Source organism: Apostichopus japonicus, chromosome 7 (assembly GCF_037975245.1).
Source record: "Apostichopus japonicus isolate 1M-3 chromosome 7, ASM3797524v1, whole genome shotgun sequence".
NCBI classification, from domain to species: Eukaryota; Metazoa; Echinodermata; class Holothuroidea; order Aspidochirotida; family Stichopodidae; genus Apostichopus; species Apostichopus japonicus.
Genome location: NC_092567.1, coordinates 13823851 through 13846723, shown reverse-complemented (window position 1 = coordinate 13846723; position 22873 = coordinate 13823851). Strand labels below are relative to the sequence as shown.

The following is a 22873-nucleotide window of genomic DNA, read 5'->3' as shown; positions in this document are numbered from 1 at the left end:
CGACTTTGAAATAGAATTTGATTTAACCCGTTTTTTTAAAGAGTAGGTGTACTTTCACAAACAGAGACATGTTATGGCGACCAGAGTGGTTAGTTCTATACTCCTGACTTAAGAATCAACTTTGAACATTTTGTATCGCCTCTAATGACTCGAATAAGTGAAGTGTTTTGTGCAACTTTTAATGTCTGGAAAGTGTCATTTCCGGTATCTGAGAGGCACATGGCAAACACTTTTCTTGCTTGTATTATTTTAATGCTCCACTCAGATAGTGTCATAGTTGTCCCTGGAAAATGCTGTGAAAATGCAACCCACCCGAATCCCACCACCCTTCCCACACTCACCTACGTTTGTGTAAGATTTCCATGTTAGTCTGTGCATGCAGTTCTGAGGAATAATGTTGCAAAGTGGGTAGTAGTTTATGCGAGATAACATATCACACCAAGGGCAAGGCTACTTACATCTGCCTAAGTTATGCCAAGCCTACTTCCTAGTATTGAATTGTTAGTGATAAGCCCATGACATCAAAATCGTCATCCCATGTTATTCTGGCATGTGGATCTATCGTTAGGGATACACTTTTAAGTAAAATGAGGTGGTGATTATTTTTTTGTCAATAGGCTTTGGTCATATCGCATCCGAATGGACAGTCGTAGACGGTCTAGGGGCCTAGGCTATCTATTCCAGGGTCCATTGAATAACAATACAGCAGCTGAGAAGACGACACTAATAAAGTAATTAGATTCCTATTTTATTGCTTCTACTATCGCTTCATAAGAATTACCCGTGAAACTGCAGTCCACTGACACATTTTTCACGATTTTCGCACCCAAGTGCGGCACACGATATCACTATTTCAAGTGATTTATGTCAACTGTATCACTTTAGTTATGTCAAAGACGTATTGTTTACCCGCCGGTACTTCTTGCCGTACAAGCAAAGCGCCACCAGTTGGATGGGTGGCTTCAGTATGATTCGCATGACGTCATTCTCCCTACTTCAATTTCTATTGGTTCATCTAAGATTAAATGGGGGCGTCAGTCAGAAACCACAATGACACATAAGCCTCCGTACATAGCAAAGAAATGGCTACACGGGGACGCCACGAACTAAGGGCTGGAAAGCTCAGTTGGTATTGCGCTGGGTTCGCCCAGAGTCACTGGTTCGAGTTCCGTTTTCGTTCCCTTTTCCTTTGTGTAAGCTTTGCCAGTCAGTTTTCCGTTATTCGTTGACTTATGAGAGAACAATATGGTGGACCTCTATACCACTTAACCACTTCCAGGCCGAAGGGACTATGAATCTATGCGATGGCGATGAGGTGTGGATGCTTGTGTGTGTGTTTGCATTGTGTATGTGCCGCTCTGAATCATAAACACGAATCCTTATCCAAACGTTGCCTGCATCAATGTCAAACTACTAAACTAGGTACGTTTATTGCATTTAAGTCTGAAAACCTTGTGAATGTGATAACTCAAAATAGAAAGCTTGGATTCAAATCATATTTTGAATGTAGATTGTAGATGTGTGAATTGGTTTCTAAGGAGGTCAAAGGTCATTTGAGCTCAACAAAATCCAATGTAAACAAGGAAACTCCATTGATGAAGTATGGTCGAAAATGAATACAACAAACCTTGCGAATTACTTGACGTGTTACATGAAATATTCTCATATGAAATTTGGCAAAGAATCATCAAACCGCTGGACTTTCTTCCTTAACATTTCGCATGTTTTTGTGCCTTTTTATTTTATTTTTTATTTCTCATGACATTTATATACAGACAAATACAAGATTACATGATTAAACACGAAAAAAAAATGTCAACCCCATTGGCAAAGTAAAAATTACTGTGATACTGCTATAAATGTCCAAGAACTATATTTCAAAACCTACTAGATTAGACCACGGCTGCCAATATCTCTCCCAAATATTTACTTTCATATTCTGCTAATAAATATAATAATTCAGTTTAAAATAATATTTTAAATCAATCTAGTAAGGAACGAACTGATGGTATTTTCTTCATTAGTTTTGAATGAAAAATATGATACTTTACTAAAATTATGATTAATTTTAAACATTTCGCAAGTTGCCTATCACATTCCCCGTAAAGGACCGTGCAAATCTACTGAACATTAAGCTCACCCCATGAGATTATATCTTTCTACCAATGGTTTAGTGCAGAACAATACCATAAACACAGACGCATGTAGGGACCCCGTCCATATAGTCAGTTCCAGTCAATAACTCAAGAGTTAGTTTGGTGCCATACAATGCTTCTGTTGTGTATTGAAACAATGGTATAATTAATTAATTATTACTTCATTACTGCATGTTATCTCGTACTCTGCAGATACTTTGCTAAGAAGTTAGGACCTACCATGACTCATGTAAATGTACTGATATGCTCCGGGAGAACAGAGAATGGAACAGAGGTGTGTCAGCCAGAGAAGAATAAACATCACAATACTCTACTTACTGATGTCTCGGTTAGTTACAAAGACAATAGCTTGCGGTAATTTATTGCGATGCCTTATACGCCAATCAATCTTCAGAACGCAGGACGTAGACTGAGTGAGGCGTTACTTAGCCTATAACATGGAGCTGTTTATAGCTCCATACTTATACGCACACCAATTAATGTGTATGGTCCCCTTTTTCCTTTTTCCATTCTCCCTCCCCAACCCCTTTTCAACCAAAAAATAGCAAAACTGGTACTCCGGATACATTGTAGCTAGCGGATTTTTTATTCGAAACCTCATTCCTTATACTTAGCGCGGAAGATGATGCATGAAAACATTAATATATTAAACAAAATCCAGTTGCCCCGAAGAATAAAATTTATTAAAGAAAACGAATTTATAAAAAAATATAAGAGTTTGACCGAATTAAAATGTAAAGAAAAAAACATGGGTTAACGACTTGGGCGTATGCATGAACAGCCGGGGGGGGGGGGGTGGTGGCTGGGGTGTCTCATAACGATAATCCAGCGTACAATAATTACCGTGTTTTTTCTGAACTTGAGTATTTCAGACCCTCAGACTTTTAATCTGACAGATTTCTCTGCCTGCACCTCCACCGCTCCCTCTCTCCACACCTTTCTCTCTCTCTCTTCTCGTCACATTAATTAATCAGTAGGACTAATTTTCAATGTGGTAAATATTATCAATTTAATCACTGATATATTTTACTTCTTTTACTTAGCCTCGAAACCAATCTTTCATGAAATAATATATTCTTTGATCTTATAAGGAGCCTGAGATTTGGAAAAACCTTCGCTAACGAAAGGTGTCCATTCAAGACGGTGACTCATTTCCTTATAACGCACTTATCTTATTGATCTGACAAGCAAGTCAGTTGCCGCATTATTTGACTAATCAGAAGTTACGATCATTTCCGGTTTGCGTACGCGGTCGACAGTCACTGCGTGGTTTCATCGATAACACAAGTGAAAATTTAATTCTATTCTCACCTTGGTTGTGCAAATAACCTTGGTCAACTTTGATCACCTCACAATACCGTCGAGATGTGCGTGTGCGTTCAAACCTTTGTAGACATTTAATATAGAATACCACATGAAAGACTCATTCACACTGGTCCGTCTAATGGACAAACTTAAACACCAGTAACATATCAAGGATATTTTCGTACTTATTAGGAATTGTTTTATATTATTCAAGGACGCATTATGCGCAATAGCTTACAACTTCAGCTTCAGATTACATAAAGTTGACTGAGAAAATTAGAACTCAATCAATGTACACACAAGTGTGCACCACCCACTGTTAGCCTCCTCTCATTAGTTGATCCCTCTGTTCTCGTATTCACTGACCCCCCCCCCCCCGTTAATTCCCTCCCTTTCACTCACTCATCCGCTCCTCTCATCACGGCTGCTCTCGTTTCATCGCTGTTCTATTTTTATTCTCTTCCACAAATCAGCCTCTCATGTACTGATCCCCTCCTCTTGTGTCCTGATTTATCTCCTCTCATCAGCTGATCACCTCTTGTTTTATTGATTCCCTCCCGTTCTTTCTCAAATCCCCCCCCCCCTTTCTTCACCGAACCACTCCTCTCAAGCAGTGCATAACCCCTCCTCTCAATAACTGATCCCTCTCTCGTTATATGATCCCCTTCCCTCATCCACTGATGTCATCCTTTCATCAATGAATTACCCACCTCTTATTCACTGCATAACCCCTCCTCCCAATAACTGATCCCTCTCTTATTATATGATCCCCTTACCTTATCCACTGATGTCCTCCTTTCATCAATGAATTACCCACCTCTCATTCACTGCATAACACCGCCTCTCGATAACTGATCCCTCTCTCATTGTATGATCCCCTTCCATTCCGTCCACTATTTGAAGTAATTTGACATCCATGTGCGTAGTTGTCACTTTCATGTTTGCTGGACATTATTCCAATTTGCAGGATATTTCTTATCAATCTTCTTTTTTATTTGCAGAATGTTTATGCAATCTCGGTCTTCCTCGTTGATTGGTGTGGATTCATGTAAGCCTCCTTCTTGTTAGGATTGAACGCTTCCGCCGCTTATTACGGAAACTCAAAGTAATTTCGGTTATAGCAAGGCTTGATTGAAAGGAAGGTACTAATGATGATGTGCCTATTTGCAAAGAATTTAAAGAGAAGTTTTAGTTAGGTCAGCAATAGATGCCGTAATTTCAATCATGAAGGAAAAACAACGCACAATAGTAACAGAAGGTCCACAATAAATTGAACAAAAGAAATGTTTTTATCTCTTCATTCTCTGCTTTGTAAGATCTTTTGTTCACAGGGTAGTGTGAGGACTCTGATTTGAGCTAACAAACACTTGTAAGGTAAAAAGACCTCATTACCTCAGGATTACAGTTATCATCAATAAATAGCTACTTATCTGTGATTATTGCTGCCCACATCCAAACCGTTAACAATAGAGACCAGAATGCAAGCACTGCATGGGTCAGTTAGTCCGGTGCTATAGTGTTATGGAAGTTGTATGCAACGCAAGTTTTTGTTATGGTAGCGTGCTCCATAAAATTTCCCCATTGACTTGTTTTTACCAGTACAACATTTGAACCCTGCTTTCGGAAGGACTTAAGAGGTTCTAATGGTGCATACATTTCCCTAATTTTCGCATCACATATAGTTGCATTTGTGTATCCTTGCATCCAAGACACAAAAGCCGGATCATTATGTTGATAAGATGTCACAAAAGGATGTTCTCTTGCTGTGTAGATGGTCGATATTTTCCTGACCACTTGGACGGGTTAATAGGGAGCATGGCACCTTATATGCCTACTCAAGTCACAACCAGTACAAAGTTTGCAGTTTTGTTAAATATTCATTTTCAATTTAAATTTGTACCATAAACGTCAAAACAGGCATTTTAAATTGCATAGGTTGCTTATCAAGCTACTGACCATGAAAAGAAAACTTGGAGCACAAGGAAGAGAGTCATAATTGATTAAATAAGAAAACATATACATAAATTAGTACTTCCAACAAGACTACATTGGATGTTGAAGTAAACATTCGAGCTCTCATTGTTAACTGCATCGAATCATAGGCGTAGGAGGCGGGGGGTGGGGGCTGCAGCCCCACAACCGAAATTTTTGGTGAAAATTCAGGCAATTTGCGGAGAATTTTTCGGGCACTCACTAAAAGAAGAATAATTTGCAATGTGGTTTTCAATTTTTTGGGTGAAAATTCGGGCAATAGGCTATGCTGAGAATTATTCGGGCACCTACTTAGAGAAGAATAATTTGCAGTGTGTTTTTCAATGGTTGAACTTTATTATTATGATCATTATTGTTGTAACGACTTCCCCAATAATTCTAACCAATATGGAAGGGTAATAACACGGCAAATGATTGTATGTTATTGGCATGTGATGTAAAAGCCGCTGAATGCCTATGTGATTATTGTAGCTTTTTGATAATGGTTTAGAATTTTACTATTTAAGAACTCGTTTTATGTACAGAGCAGCCCTTTTTGTAAACTGGTAAAGACAGCTTCCTAGATCCTTTGTTGTAGCTTCTTGATAATTTTGATAACTTTTGTAACGCTTTTTATGTTTTCACTATTAACTTAGTCTCATAAACTTTTATATGTCTTAACCTGTATTTTGATGTTTTGTATATTTTTATCCTATTTATAAATTTTTCTGTAAATTTATACTGGAATAAAGAAATGAAAAATGAAATGTGATATGCATATTAACATGTTGAAAGCGCGCGGACCGCGCGAAAACTTTTGGTTGTATTTTTCGGGCAAGTCGTTACAGCCCCCCCCCCCCCCAAATCGAATTGGCTCCTACGCCTATGCATCGAATGCCCTTCTAATGAGTGAACTTATCTATTTGGCGAGCAAATTAACAACTGACGAAAAATAACTTTAAAGATCAATATTTATTGGCTTCAGATTTTAGAATTGATCTTAGAAGATTTCTAACATTGATAAAAGTGTTCTCATATAGAGGCTCTGATCCTCATCCACTTAGGACTATTTAAATAATCACATGAAAGTTTACAAATGAGTGACCATTATTGGACTTTATAGCATTATTCGTGGCCAATCTGCTATGACTAAACGATGATAAAGTGTTGCCATTTCACCATTGAACGTCACTAGCTACTTTTTATGTTTTATTACAAATTAGTAATTCTTTGAGAATCAAACAACAGATATGTTATCGTCTAATGCGAATAGCCATTGGAAGTGTTTTTATTGTTTACGTTCACTTGTTAACTCCTGTTTGTATTTACTTCGACTAATTAAATTTCATAGCACGAAGTCGACTCAGTGAATTCTTATTCATTTGGTAGATTGACAGTGATGTGCGATTATCAAACATCTCTAATAACACTCATTGGAAGCTCAAGTAGGCCTACCTTAAATATTTAAGAGAGAAATTCACTGTCCCTTAAACTTTATTCTATTGACCACTGAGGCAGTATGTCAAACAAACCAATGTTTGTACTTCCTCATGGAATAAAGCCCTTACGTTTGAGCGGTGACACAACCCGCTCTCGATGCATGAGTATATCAAACTCTGTAATTGTTCCTGCTGAATGCACAACGAGGGAATATGCTCGATAGTGGTAAGCATGTGCATTTAGGCAAGAACGTTTTAACAAGTGATGGAACTACAGTGTTGCGAGTCTTGCCGGAGAGAACTTTACTATCGCAGAAAGAGAAAGGGCTTGAAAGAAAGTATATGACAGGTAAAGTAAATTGTTCTGATTCTTACCACAGGTATTTAAATGCTATAAAGTCGTTGTGCATAGGCTGGCTAATGGTGGCGTGATTCCCAAGAGGTAGTGAGCTCACACTTACATTGAATCAATGTTATTAGGAAAGTTAAAGTACCCCCATAAGGTCATCAAGACGAAGTTTATAGCAACCAAAACAATTCACGTTAGTTGTAAATATACTTTAATTAAATGTAAGTTCAGTAACGATTAAGATTTACCGTACGTGATATGAAGGTTACGATGCCCCTTTCCCGCTTATGGTCTAGTATGTCTCTCCATAGCATTTAGAGAGAGTGAACTGTGTGTGTGTGTGTTGGGGGGGGGGGGGGTAAAGTCACTTCAAGCAGGTTGGGGACCCCGTAATCTGTGTTCCTAAAGAAAATTCATCCTTTCCTATGTTGGTTAGTTCGATACAATTTACATTTGATAAATCTCTTTGAATGTCCGATATATGGATGTTCATATCGTACTTACACTAACGGTGTTTAGCCAGCTATGGTGTTAATCATCGTTACTTTGAAAGACACTTAGATATAAACGTGTACATTTTACACTTTTATCAATTTTGTTCTAGCTTTTAATTGGACTATATGCCCTTTATGTGTGTGCGTGTGTGTGAGCAAAAAAAGAGAGTGTCGCGAACTCCTTCTACTCCTAATAATTGACAAAAGAGTAAAATAATAGCTCTGATTTACATGATACTGGATAGGCTATACTTGTTTTTATAGTACGGTGTGATCTGCTTCTCATCAGTATTCCTCATTAGCAATGCAAACTAAATAATATAAACAAGTCTGTAACTACTGCAGAGAATGGGAACATGTCCCTCCTCCTCCTCCGACCCCCCCCCCCCCCTCATTCGAATCTTTCTTCCACATTTTATAGCACATGCACAAAAAGCTTACACAAATGTGGCTTTGGAAATGATAGCACCCTTTTGCATTCCCTCTACCCCTCACCCGCTTACGGAGACAAATTTTCTCCCTCACCTCTCCCAGAACGGCAGCCTATCCTCTTGCTTCTCCCCTCTATTATTCGAATTCGTTACAGAGGTTATAGAGCCTATTTGGTGTTAATGAAAAATAATTTCAATACAAACGTTTATTAACACTTAAATTCCTCGATTTTTAAGATGAAGGGGGGGGGGCACATTTTGCTTTCCCCTCACACCACGAACTAGGCTGGTTACGCGCCTGTACAGAAAATGCATCTTATGAATTATCAGCTTCCGGTCAATCACACAAAAGTATGCAAGTTAAACTTGTAGAATTCTTGTAAAACTGTCTAGTATAACTTAAGTAATAAACTTTAGATCGGCAGAACGGCGGAAGGAAAAAGTAAACGTTGTAGATATTAAATCTTCATTTTAATTTCAACATGCTACAATTTTTGGTACCGTATAAACTGAATCACTCAGGGAAGAAACTTGGTGGCGGGAAACACTATCTGCTACTGTAGCCTTCCAATATCGTACAAGGAATGTTTAATATACACCATTAGGCTATCTGCAGTATTTGACTTAATGGATCACCTTTCGGATAATTTAAATCATGATTTGTCATAGTTCCGACGAAAACATAAATCACGAGTACTCGAAGTGTTTCTACAGCTATTCAGGTTTCAAGATATTCACCTTTAAAATACGCTAAGTCTCTCTTGGAATGCACTTTTAAGGCTAACTTTATGTTAATGAGGGCGTCCTTACTGGTAATCCTTTATTTTATAAATGCTAATAACTCAACCAAAACATATTTCTTTTAACTGCATATGAACAAAAGAGCAACATTTGATGACAGTCAACAACAACAATTGCCCTTGACAACGTTAGTTTCTCCTTCTTAGAGTTTTATTAGATTCCTTTAATGAACTATCTTGCTTCAATCAAATTAAAGACCATGGTTAGGTCTCCTCATTATTATATCTTCTTTTTCTTCTTCTTCTTCGACCATTTCTTCTCTTGGTGAGGAGGCTTCTCGATTAGAGAGTAAATATGAGCCGGTGAATAAACTCTCTGTGGTATTATCTGGCCCCAACAGTCTCATGCTGCAAGATACTGCCAATGATTCAGATATACACTTTAATGATTACGTCACTGCCGCCTGTCGGTGTTCAAAAACAATTGCGCCAAGGGCGATTATATCCCTTCACTCTAATTAATTTTTTTATTTCGTTGCCCTTAGCTTATTCTACGACAAACAGCTTGTTTGGGGTATTCTTAATGCTTACTATTTTATGACCACAGCGATAATTTGCTTCAAAATAGAACCTTAGCCAGAGGCGTGTTAGTATGGGTAGCTTCAATAAGCTTATTTTGAAGATAGAATTACTCACTTCATCGAGCAGAAATAGGAAATTTCAGTCGCGGTGTTTCTACTTAAGCTGAATTTGATCAACAACAAAAAATACCAGAAAACAATTCTTTGAAGCAAAGAAGAAATCGAAATGGAACCTCATTATTCCTTAAAGGAGCTTCCTGCTCGTACAAGGAATAAGTAAACCAAACCATCTACATCTATTGTGATACAAATATTGTTGGGGACTTACCTCTGAACCTTCGAGATTGTTCGTATGAAAAATTTGGAGTGGGAAGAGGGTGGGCGGGGGGGGGGGGGCGAGGAGAGGGTCCAATATTGTATATACATGTTACGCACATGAATTTATTCTTTATTTCATCAGTAATCATATATTTTTATTATATCAGATATCCAGAGGACAATGTACTGTGTCATTAACACTTACTTCAAAATATAATTATACCAAGTATACTATTAAATAATAATTTCAATTTCACCAACTAAACTAATTCTGCCAAGAATATAATAATTATGGTACCTTTTAAGTTTGTCAAGCATACGGACTTGTAAAAATTAGTCTGTCAATTACATTATGAGAAGCATAAGAAGTTATTGCCACAAAAATGGACTGCAAAATAAACCGGTCCAGTTGTTTATAATTGACCGCCTAGCTCCTACAAGGTGATATTTATAAAATGCGGTACATGCGGCCTACCGCGGTAAACTGATTGCATGCATGTACATGCCGATTTACGGTAAGTGATTGCGTGCATATTTACTCCTGTACCGTAGCACCTCCCCCCACCTCTCCCCCTCCCTTCCCCTTCACTTTATTCATCCTGACACTCCTCCTTCATCCAAAGATTACAAATAGTATTTTTAAGCCTCCCGTTTATACCCCTCCCACCCCCCCCCCCTTTAAACCCCATTCCAAATTAAACCATAATTATTGTTAATAAATGTAACTTCACTGAACATTCATGCACTTGAGTATTATTATGTGATTGAGCGCAGTTTTCTGAAGAAAACAAATTACTAAATCTTCACCCAATTGGACGTAAATTATTCTGACGATTTCCGAATAATAGTTTTCTATTACAGTTCCAAATTTTCTTCCTAATTCATGAACCGAAGTTTGGTCAGACGCACTGTTATGGTCTTATCATATGTTACATACCTGAAAGGCCCAATCAATGTTATCAAGGGTAGATCAATGATGTTAGTTTCACTCCATTACAACAGGAAACGGCTGAAACCTACAAACTACGTTAATACTGTGCATAGGAGAAGCAAGTATCATTTTGCACGCAAAGATCAATTTGAACTATACTGTTCTTTTCCATGGATTCAAGATACAGCACATAACCTGATGTATAGAGCCGTTATGACCACACGATTACAGTCCCGGTGTGACCAGGGGACTGGTGGAGCTGAGGGTATTGCAGTAAGGCAAACTTGGTTGCTATTCCTGTCCAGCCTCTATTTTGGGGTCACTTTTCGCAAAAAGTATAAATAGATTAAACGACACAAAAAATAAGATGAATACATAACATGGAGCTCATACATCTGGCAGGTTGTGGGTTCCAAGACTGACCAGGTCAGTTCAAAGTCTGAGGTCAAATCAAGTCTCAAAACATGAATCGTACAGTAGGAGCCATGATGTAGGACTTTCACGGTAAGGTGCAATTTATTATTTTGACTTTCATTAGCTATATAGACCTGTGTATGAGTAAAAGATATTTTGAAACGTAGAACACGGACTTGATTTCAAAGTAAAAGTGTTTCGCAAGTATAATTTAGCTTCTGATAAATCTTTAAGCAATAATAGTTCAGCTACATGTTTTTAAAGTTAATTGTGACGGTTTCTATCCCCGTATCCGCCACAAAGATGTAGGACTCATAAAATAAAAACATTAACATACAGGCAATCATATACTGCCATATACACGTATACGTAACGAGTCACCGTATCTGGTTCGGTCTTACCGGTATGAACACGTGTGAAGCCGTATAAGGTACACATAATTCACACTTTACATACACTTTTTGATTTATTCCTATGTAAATTGTTTTACTGAGATTTTTTTTGGGACTTATATTATTAACTTTACGATGGATTTCGGAACTGCGGCGGCTTTTAAGGAGATGTGTCTCTGATAAGCGGTGACGTCATATATTGCTTTACGTAACCGGTAGTTAACACTGAGCAACACATTAAGTACCTTGGCAACCTTGTTGTGACGTCATAGCAACAGTGCCGTTATGTTATACGTTTACAAGCTATTGATGTGCCTCAGACAAGTTCAAATGGGCGTCAGTTTTGATACAGTAATATTTGTAGTTATTAAAACAAATTATGAATGAGTGGGTTGTGAGAGTAGGAAAAGCAATCCTCGTATCTGGCACTGAACTAATTAACGCCTGGTTCGTTGCCATGGGTTTCACGAAATTTGAAGCACACGCCTTGTGATATATATTATTTTCGAACGTAGATAAACAACAGCAATTGGCAACTATCTTCTTCGGTCATAATACGTAGGTTAATTTAAATATGAACTAACAAACAAAATCATAATGACTTCCTGGAGTTATTACAGTGCTGACTATAGTAAAGAGAATGTCGTCGTTCGCAAAGATTTTGACAATATCAAAGCATGAAGGTTAAGTACAGGTCAAATTATACTAACAGATTGGCCACTTTTGTAGCTTTTTTTTAGGTGATCAGTATAGCCCCAAATATGCTAGAAAATCAAATAATGGTCACCCTTGCTCAAAATTCAAAAGGCATTTTATACTTTCATCCTCCAATGATTATTCCTCACAAAGATGTTCATTGTCTAATGAAGATGTTAATTGTCTAATGAAGATGTTAATTGTCTAATGAAGAATTAGGGGCGTCGGATCCTTCCAGAGAAAGTACTTTTACAAAGTTTTAGCTTTTTTATTAAGACCACCACTAAAGTTTGGGGTCAGTACGGAAGACAATTCAAATAATGCGACCATTTCAAGACAGAATCCTAACATGGAAATGATCCATGAATCAGACCTATCTGAATGAATAAAGAAGTTTACTAACTAGAGAAAGAAACGTTATTACTCTAGACAACCGACGGTGGATGAATGATATACCGGGGGACGGGGGAGCGGACAGGGTATAGACAACTTGAGATCAATCCGTTTCCTAAACGATGGATGACAGGATAGTCCAACTTAATTTTATTTTTGATATACGAAAAAAAGAAATCTTGTGAGCATCCTGGTGATATTTCCATTCCGTTGATATGTAGCGCTCGATAGACAACAATATTTTAATTTGAAATGTTTTTAATAAAAGGGAACAAGAGGCAACAGGTTGTCAGTGTGCAACTTTGACATCACACTATGTTTGCTTCAAGTTCACTGGTAGTACAAACTGTAAAAATTGCAACTATTAATATCTCGAAATGCAATGCCGGAATTACATGCAAATTTCATGCTAAGTATATATAGGCCCTATATATATAGGCCCTATATATAGGCCAAATATATATATATATATATATATATATATATATATATATATATATATATATATATATGTATATATATATATATATATATATATATATATATATATATATATATATATATTATATTACGATTTTCATTTATATATATATATATATATATAAATATATATATATATATATATATAAATATATATATATATTTATATAAATGAAAATTGTAATAATATATATATATATATATATATATATTCTCATTAGTCAAAGATAATTTCCTCTCGACTATCCTGTTGAGTACGTTCAAGTCTCTCTTGAACAGTGTCAACCAAACCCTCGAATATACGTTACGAGATTCCAACCCTATCGAAAAGTTCGCACGTGGAGGCCCCCAGTGTAACATGATGGACACAAATAATTTATTCAGATTCAGATTCCTGTATATAATTTCATGCAATTTTTATCTTTATTGTCAATTTCGGTCCACCATTTTGAAAGTTACATTTTAAAAAGGAAGGGAAGGACGTGAACTATTAATCTGACATAACGGTCCTGAACCAATTCCCATGTGCTCCGTTGCGCGCATCAAATGTGTATTTTGTGTTAGGTTGCAACTTTCAGTCTGTCAGACCAGGGAGTCTCTTCCATAGCAACTCTCTGGTCCGACCAAGTCATGCTGTAACCACATATATCTGGATATCCCGCAATGTATGTATGTGGTTCAAACTCGTTGGTCACAGCGAATTGGTGAGTTATTATGGGGGGTTTTTCCAGAAATTTCGTAGCAGCCCCTATTCAAAGTCTTTGGAATATTGATTGAGTCACTAAAAACTCTCATCCTTTTTTTCTTTCGCTAAAGATTATATTTTCGGGACCTTATGTTTTCTTTTTAATGAATGTGAAAAATTCAAGATGCCGCAAAAAAACTGTCAATAATGTAAATTTGAAAACTGGTATACACAATTACTTCCTTGCATAGGTCGAACACTGGTTTGACCCGATATACGTTAGTTAATCATTTCACACAGCCTGAAAGTTAACTAAATAGTCATCAATTCAACCGACTAGTTATTAACCCCACAAGTCGGTTAACAGCTCCTGCAAAAGCCCGTAGTCTAACGTGCTAAACGACTGAGCATTTCCTAATAAAGATTCACTTTACGTCAATACCAATCAGTCTCTTCAACCATGGAGCTTTAACGGCTTCTTCTTTCCGCGGTTTTGACTGAACTGTCATCTTCGATCTACCAAAACTAATCTCAAAATTTTGAATTTTGATTGACACGTGCCTGTCTCACTTGTCGCTGCTATGTCTTTGATAACTCGCCATGATGATATGTGTCGTCCTTTCACACATACAGCAACGGGACATGTAGAATAGTGGACAGGATTCCCGTAGGGTCGTAGGATGACACGATACGGTTAATTTGTCGACAACTTCATGTTTTCGATTAATTTCCGTGATTGTTCGAGTAAAACCGCTGCAGACACTTGGACACCACTTCACTGCAATGCCATGCTCGTGAAAGAGAACAGTGCGTTGCAGAGAGGATGTAAGTTCATTTGAAGGACAAACTACTGTATTATGCCTACATACATATACACTGACAAGAGTCTTAGAATTAGTTAACGGTGGGTTCCCCTTAACGTATTCATAGGGTCTGCCTGGTGGGTGTTTGTTCTCGCTATACGGCCACTAATGAGATTTAAAAAATATTTCTGAACCAGATATATAATAAGTAACTTATCGATAGCAGTGTGAACCTAACATATATACTTAACATTCCTCTAATTGGAATACATATTGGTCTGTCTATATGTAAATGTATGCAAGCAACTCACGTTAGGGATTATTGTAATCTCTTAATTTCCTTCAATGTCCTTCAGTGAATAAGTTTCATTTTTGTCATTGCATATATATAAACTGATGTGAATTGAACCATATCGACAAGTATCTGTGTGTGTGTGGGGTGGGGATGGGGAGTGCGTAGCGTATTGGTCCATTGACATCATTTGTTGCATCACCGGTTACATCATGTGTTACACAAATATACATCGAGTGGACTCTACGCGTGACTATGCTATGAAGGAACGTAGCCAAATATTCTGTTATCACATCATAGATGTCTTCGGCGAACGGTTTAAATCATTCTGCAATTTAAAAAACTTGTCAAATTTCGGCTCATTTATATTTGTCTATAATTTGGATTGCCTGACTTTTGAGTATATATATCTAGAACTGTCCTCACAGACACGGCAGTTCTTCACATGCACCAGTTAACGTTAATAATGCTCAGCAAAATGCATGTATAGTAGAAATATCTACATTTTAACGCTAATATTTGCATTGTGCCCAGCAAGAACTATCAGATGGGTTTTTTGTTTATACCCTAGCCATAGAATATTGCACAATATACGGTGCCAAGCCGACAAGGACGATCACGACTTTATCAGCATTAATTTAAATGTCATTTTGTTTGAATTTTCAAGTTGAATTGCTAAATTTAACATCTTGTGTTGTCTCGCCCAGCTAGATGGACAGGCAGACATGCAGATAGACAGAGAGAAGTGTAGGGAGCAGAGAGAAAGTGAGAGATGTAGGGAAAATGACTGAGAGAGATCTGAGACGATGATTCAATACTCAACACTGGCAAACTAATGGAAAATCGATTCGTTGTCTTAATTTTATAAGGTATACAGACTATTTCGAGCCAGTTTTTTTTTTAATAATGTGACTGCACCCATCATATTTTAGGGAGAATTGTGGTTGCTCCAGTGTATAGGCATTGGGCTTAATCAGTTTACCTCACGTCTCATGGACAGTTTTGCTGGCAAAAAGGCCCAATAGGTTGAAGAGAAATGATCCTTCCATTAGCATTGATAGTCTAACAAGCCATGAATTCGATGGATCAAACAAATATAGTTATGTGATTAAGAACCTTTGCTTGTTCATTCTTTAGATTTATTTACGATTTTTTTCATGAAACCCAGAAGAAATGTTGTTCCTCACAACGGAAAATGCATTAATTCCGCGTATGGCGAAGTTTCATGATTTGATTGACTAGGTGATATCGTGGTATAATCAGCAATTCAGTCATGGGATAGAGGGCGCAATACACTAACCAAGGACCCTTAGTTTACAACGCATGTGCAAATGTTCTCATTCAGACTGTCTCTCTCTCTATGTCCCCATAATCTCCATAGTCTTATCCTCGGCTCACCCCCCCCCCACACCACACCCCCTGCTTCTAACTGATAACGTCACTGCGTATCTGAGTGGCATTTGAACTAATTTGCAACATCCAGAGCTGATAAATCTCTTAGCGGAAATGACCTTTGAACCTTAATATGAATCCATATTTGGGAGGCACTTGTCTGAATCTATGATATTGGAGTTATATTAATGTGAGAAACGTCACCCAAGCCAGAACCTGACACGAAAACTAATCAAGTTCGTTGTACTGATACAGTGTCGGCCCAAGTATTGTAACATTAGCACTGTGGATCAAGGTGACGCTGTTAGTGTTAGGTCAAATCCCTTGAAACAGAAACAATACATGATAGTAATCAAAGACCATATTCGTTCTTTCTTTTAAAGAAACGTCTCTCGCAATATAGCGTCTATCAGAAAACTACTCAAATTGTATGAACTAGGTATACGAATAATCGCACCCTACTAACCATCGATTCCTTTACATCTTAACTGTGACCAAGGGTGATTATATGATAACTACAACACACTGACAAATTTAGCCAGGCGGTATTTCTATAACACTTTCCTTTAACTCTGTAAATAGTTGAGGTTCATCATATAAAGTAACTACATGGTCTAATTCACAGGTCATTTTGATCAGTTCCTCTCCAAAACGCAATGGGAAAACAAACGTTTCTATTGTCTCAAATGGCAAATTGGCAAATACATAACAAATTTGTCAAAGTCAAAGGGTGTTCAATGTCATCCAAGGGTGCTCTGTTGTTGTTATGAAGTTTATGATTGGGTTGAGATATTATGATTGATAAAACAATGGATTAGCATGAGCAGTTATTCTTGTACTGAGTAACTGACGTCATCAATAATTCAACATTAAAGGAGCATTCCAAAGATTTAGCATTTTCTCTGTCTTTTTTATGTTTCTATTTGTTTTAGGTTTTGTAAAGCGCCTATAGAGGCCTTTTGGTATTTGGCGCTATATTAAGAACTTATTTATTATTATTATTATTTTTATATTTATATTTATATTTTGAAAACCAGAATAATTATATAGATACATTCTACTTTTACTAAAACTTTTAAATTTCCTTGGACTATAACGTATGAATAATAACATTCTACCTATATTCATCAGTGTTAGGTCCTATGCCTAGGCATGCGTCATTCTCTATCTCTCAATACCGGTGCGCGCCTCTTGAATGTCCCTCGCATTTACAAGTCCAGAATATTATAAACGAAGATGAAGAGAAACAGAAGCCAGTGCCGCAGTCAAGGTTTGAGTTCACTGTTAACACATTAATATATGTGGCTTCCTTAGTTGTGTGCTCATTCTACCTTTCCGACCAGTCAGTCTGTTACATCAAAACAGTTTGGATTTATCAACGTCGAGACACCCTCCTCCAACGAGTTTACCCTCCTCTGAATTTAAGATCAGTAGTCCAAACATGACAGATAATATCCGCAATTTACAGAGGAATATTTCAATTTTCCCGTAATGGAATGTCGATTAGTATGGCGTAAGTGGTATATCAATTCACCAAGGGCACGTGATGGTGCTAAAACATGAAAAGGGCAGTACTCGAGAAAATTACGAGCGAAGTGTAGGGTATATTTTGGCCTTGTGGTTAGGCCTGTGGAGTGTCATAAACCATATGCAATGTCCCTGACTCGGTAGGATAAATAAACAAAGTTAGTTTCACTACAAATTTGTTTGTTGAACAATTTTCTTTCACACAGCGGTAAATCTCAGGGTAATTGGAGCGATGTTTTCTCATAACCAAAGCACACTTATTTTGAGATGAGCCTACACTTCACAATCAGAACTGTCAATGTTATATTATATGTATTATGTACAGTATATGATGACTGGGCCAGCAGTAATTGAATGTCGTCATCTCATTCAAGGCCGAGTTGCTCTATAACACTAAACCTTGAATGTCGGATGTGTGATGCTGGGGACCACGCAGGGGGGGGGGGGGTCTGACACATAATGTCCCTCATCGTTGAGAGTCATATTGCTTTATGAGGGTTTTAACGTGAACGTATATTGGTATAGACACGAGGGGGAAATGGCCATTTTGAGACTTTTGCTTCATTTCAGACCCGCAAAAGGAGTCAATTCGATTATTGATATTGGTTGAGATATTTGTCTACCCTCGGCAAAGTAACGTATTTGATTGCATTATATGGTCATCCTGAACGCCACACTTTGAGAATGAGAATTTTAAGGACCACTTTAAGGAGCCTTGCTTATGTATACATGCAGTGTACCCGTTTAGCAATTGCCCTATAGGTGAAACGTTAACGTATTATGGGGTTTGTGAACCCTTGCACAAATTGTCTGATACCAATCACTGAAGGGTAAATGAAGGCATATTACTGCAAACATTTTTATAATAACACTGTACCTGACACTTCATTGAATAGCTGATGAATTTTAATTGAGTATCCCAGTAGGCTATCTGCAGGTTATGCGCATTTGGTACAAATGTGAAGTATTCGAGGTTTCGTTAATCAAACCAACTAACATTTGATTTTGGAGCGCCCCTTTAAATAGAAAAAACAAGTTGTAGAACTAAGACCCTGCTAGTTATTTTTGTTTTCATTAGATCATGTTATCACTTCGCGGGCATGAAGAGAGAAGGTTGGTTTATTTCTGCACACATACCAAACAGATATTAGTGTTGAGGCTCGCATCATAACAACGAAAATCACATAGAGACTGGTCAGTTTAAATGGGCTTATTCCACAATCCTAATTCATGTTAACTGACCATACCCTACTCGTCTCCTACAGTGTCTTCATTGCAATGTGTGTTTAGAATTCTAAATTCAACCGAGCCATTAATTTTGTTTCCTTTGCAGATTTCTCAACAGCCGAAGACTGAACGGGGGATTCACAAAGCACTTTATCTAATGTCCCTCCGGCAAGACACGCCCTCAATCCATTTTCTAAAAATTTCGACAGTTTATTTAATCGATCTAGAAATTTGACATGCGACCATGCACTGCTTCGCTGCAATTATCACAACCTTGTAGGGAGGGAGGTATATAACGGCTCTCGGCTTAAAATCACATCGGAAAGAAGTCTTAGCTCACTGGTCAGTGAAAACCGAGGTCTCCGAACTGTACGTTCAAAGATATATGAGGCAGGTGATTGTTTTAAAGCAACACAAGGAAGGAGGAAAACGTACTTTTCACTACAAGCGATACAGATTTATGCACCAGAAAAAGCTTGGGTCTGGACGTAGCATTTAAATCACATTCAACCGTGGATTGTTTGTTCATCTCTAAGGAAGTCAAGATTTGGCCACAGCCTAGAAACCCATTGCGCACGACGTCACAGTATTTCCATTATAGCCCAAATGTCATTTATATCAAATATAGGCCACAATTTAGACAGAACGAACAGTTTTAGTTTTTTAAAGTAAACCCGTACAAATGGAGTATGGAGTTAGCTGCCTTTAAACGCCTACTTATATTGATTGCAATTATTACGTTGTGAGTTTATTATATGAAAGAGACATAATTTATTCGTTTGCGGAAGGGGATACACACAAAAATTTCCGCAAGGACGTGCTGACATGTTTCCAAGAGGATAATTTTGCTTGAAGGAATAAAGCAGACATAGCAAACTAAAGAAAAACCCGACGTTTCCTTCAGGTAAATGCAACTTTGAAATATAAATAGAGGTGCCGACAGGTAGTTAGTCTTATGTGTCTTCCTTCTTTGGTTTTTTAATCAACAACCAATGTGTGTTCTCTATTTTGCTCCGGAACTGAAGTGTAGCTTCGAGAAACTTTGAAAGCGTGGATCGCCAAAGGGGCGATTACGTAAAACGGATGCAAGTTGCATTCACGAATGACGAAATTTTTCGTCTTCTCAGACCTGGATGTTGTACAAAGCTGTTTCAATGTTTGCTATTTCCTCATAGTTTCTACGCCTACGTCGGAAATGTAAAAACAATAAAATCATGTTCCGTCGTTTTCAGTTTACGCACTGTGAGTGGAATTCTTGTCTGAATGGTGTCAACAGCCCTTCGAATGTGTCGTATTTCTGGTCGGAGATGGCGAACAGGGCGCTGACCACAATATTCATCATTCTAGGTGAGGCAATCTTTCTTTTTTTACGGTATTTCATTCTCTTCGAGTAAATCTCTTCGTAGTTACCATCAGAGTGTTGAAGAACGCCTATTTTAATCAATTGTCCAGTGGAGGGGGGGGGGGGGGGCTCAGTTGTATACGAGAAAAGACATGTGTATGTGTAAGTGTGGAGGAGATTCAATACTATTTGTTCCCAACGGGAAAGTGTGGTAGTGGTGTTGGGAGCGGCTGCGGTGGGGGGGGGGGGGAGATGGGGTTGGGCGGAAATACGGTGGGTTGTAAGTCACTCTAGCTAAAGGAAGAAGCTGTGGATTAAAACCCGGTGCATGGTTAATGCAATGCAGCTAAATAAATTAAAGTGCCACTAATTACCACTGACTATAATGAAGCACAAAATGTATAAAACTTCAGCTGATTCGCACCATACACTCTGCATTGATGTAATGAATGCAGAATTGAAAAGTTAACTTACATACCACTTATAGTGGGTATGAAATGACACAATAACTAACCATGCAAGGCGTACATTTAATTACGAAATACCCGCTTAGGCCATACGTTTGATTTTAAAGTTTAATTTCAAGTAAAATTTTACAATTTACAAGTGCTTTTACTTGTGTCTTATACTTATATCAAAAAGTGTCTGGGTGATGTTTAGTAGAATCAAATTGAAGAATTATCTCTTATTAACCTTCATTACAAAGGAATTTGAGTTTGATCAAATACAACCATATTTGAATAACTTTGGTAGAATTTCCGACCTAACAAAAACGTTAAAGTTTAAGGAAACTGACAGTTCTATTTGTAATAGAATTATATGCTGAACGTTGAGTGTAGGTGGAGTTACGGTAACTATAGATGTTCCGTTTCTTCGGGGGGGGGGGGGTGGGGGAGTTATGGTAACTGTAGATGTTCCGTATTCTTCAGGGGGGGGGAGTTATGGTAACTATAGATGTTCCGTAATCTTGGGCGAGGGAGGGGAGGGGGAGGGGAAGTATGGTAACAATAGATGTTCCGTAAATGGGGAGGGAGAGGAAGGGGAGTTATGGTAAATATAGATGTTCCGTAATCTTGGGGGAGGGGAGGTATGGTAACTACAGATGTTCCGTATTCTTGGGCGAGGGAGGGGAGGGGGAGGGGGAGGTATGGTAACTAAAGATTTTCCGTAATCTTGGGGGAGGGGAGGTATATGGTAACTACAGATGTTCCGTATTCTTGGGCGAGGGAGGGAAGGGGGAGGGGAGGCATGGTAACCAAAGATTTTCCGTAATCTTCGGGGGGGGGGGGTTATGGTAACTATAGATGTTCCGTAATCTTGGGCGAGGGAGGGAGGGGGAGGTATGGTAACTATATATGTTCCGTAATCTTTGGGGAGGGAGGGGAAGGGCCGGGAGTTATGGTAACTATAGATGTTCCGTAATCTTCGAGGGGAGGGGACTCATGGTAAGGTTCCGTAATCTTGGGGGAGGGGGAGGGGGAGGTATGGTAGCTATATATGGTCTGTAATCTTGGTGGGGGAGTTATGGTAACTATGTATATATGTAATGTATGTATGTATTCTTGGGGGGGGGGCGGAGGGCACACGAATATTTTGGATGTTAAGGTCACGTAACACGGTTAAAATTCGATCCACAAGAGAATGTTTTATCGACTTTTCAAGGGATAGTGAAAGAGCAACTTAGTAGTAACTTGTTTACGATCATATATTTGTCGTCAGTGTTATATTCCAAAGTGATATATTCAGAAATCAAAATCGTTAGTTAAGTAAAGTCGATGATTCGTGTTCATTTAGAAGGAAATTCCGGAGGAAATAGATTTTTGGCTGATGGAAAAGGTGGCAACTCTAAGGATCCTAGTGAAATTTGCAAGCAAGTCCTATGCACTATTTCCTATGCACGATTTCTTATTAAATATTCATGGTTCAAATTCAAAAAGAAGAAAACAGGTGTTATGTCATTGATGAACAATAACAAATTTGTTGCATGTTTCGCTTTAAAACCTACATGCAATTTTCTTCTTCAAACTGTGATTCATTTACATATGAGTATACACAACAGTGATTGTGGTATTGATAACTTCAAATCTCCTCAGGCAAAGTTGGAACCATGTCCACTTCAAGGTTAAAGCAATCAAATGAAGCAAAATAGGGAAACACAAATATTTTGCTCTCATTGTGCAACTATGACATCACGCATGTTTGGCTTCGAGTTCCCTGATGGTACAAACTGTGAGAGTATTAATATCTCAAATACTCAATGTAGCCTAAACACTAAGAATTCCATGCAAATTTCGCCAGTATGCTTAGAACATGTTCTTCTTTCCCACTTTCAATTTTCCTCTGAACTGTCCTTTCAACCAGTGTGTGAACCAAGAGTACTGCTGGGGCTACATAAGCCGCTCGGCATCTAGACTTGATATATAGATTATGTTCTTGATGTCCACGAGATGCTATCTTGACAAAATGTGGCATGTGTGGCAAATGTGGCACCTTGGTCTAGGCTTAACGACTTTAT

General features: G+C 38.0%; 1 protein-coding gene across 3 annotated transcripts in view; it reads left to right on the top strand.

The window, feature by feature from the left end:
• Positions 1 to 7108: 7108 nt before the first annotated feature.
• The window catches only part of LOC139969391 (signal peptide, CUB and EGF-like domain-containing protein 3), a 109801-nt gene continuing 94036 nt past the window's right edge, over positions 7109 to 22873 (top strand). Inside the window, exons 1-2 of one of the 3 annotated variants that reach the window (XM_071974306.1) lie at positions 7109 to 7220; positions 19123 to 20363. In XM_071974306.1, coding sequence (XP_071830407.1) covers positions 20231 to 20363 — 133 coding nt within the window. In that variant the 5' untranslated portion in view covers positions 7109 to 7220; positions 19123 to 20230. The remainder of the gene's footprint in view (positions 7221 to 19122; positions 20364 to 22873) is intronic. The other 2 variants (XM_071974308.1, XM_071974309.1) reach the window with 2 other exon arrangements.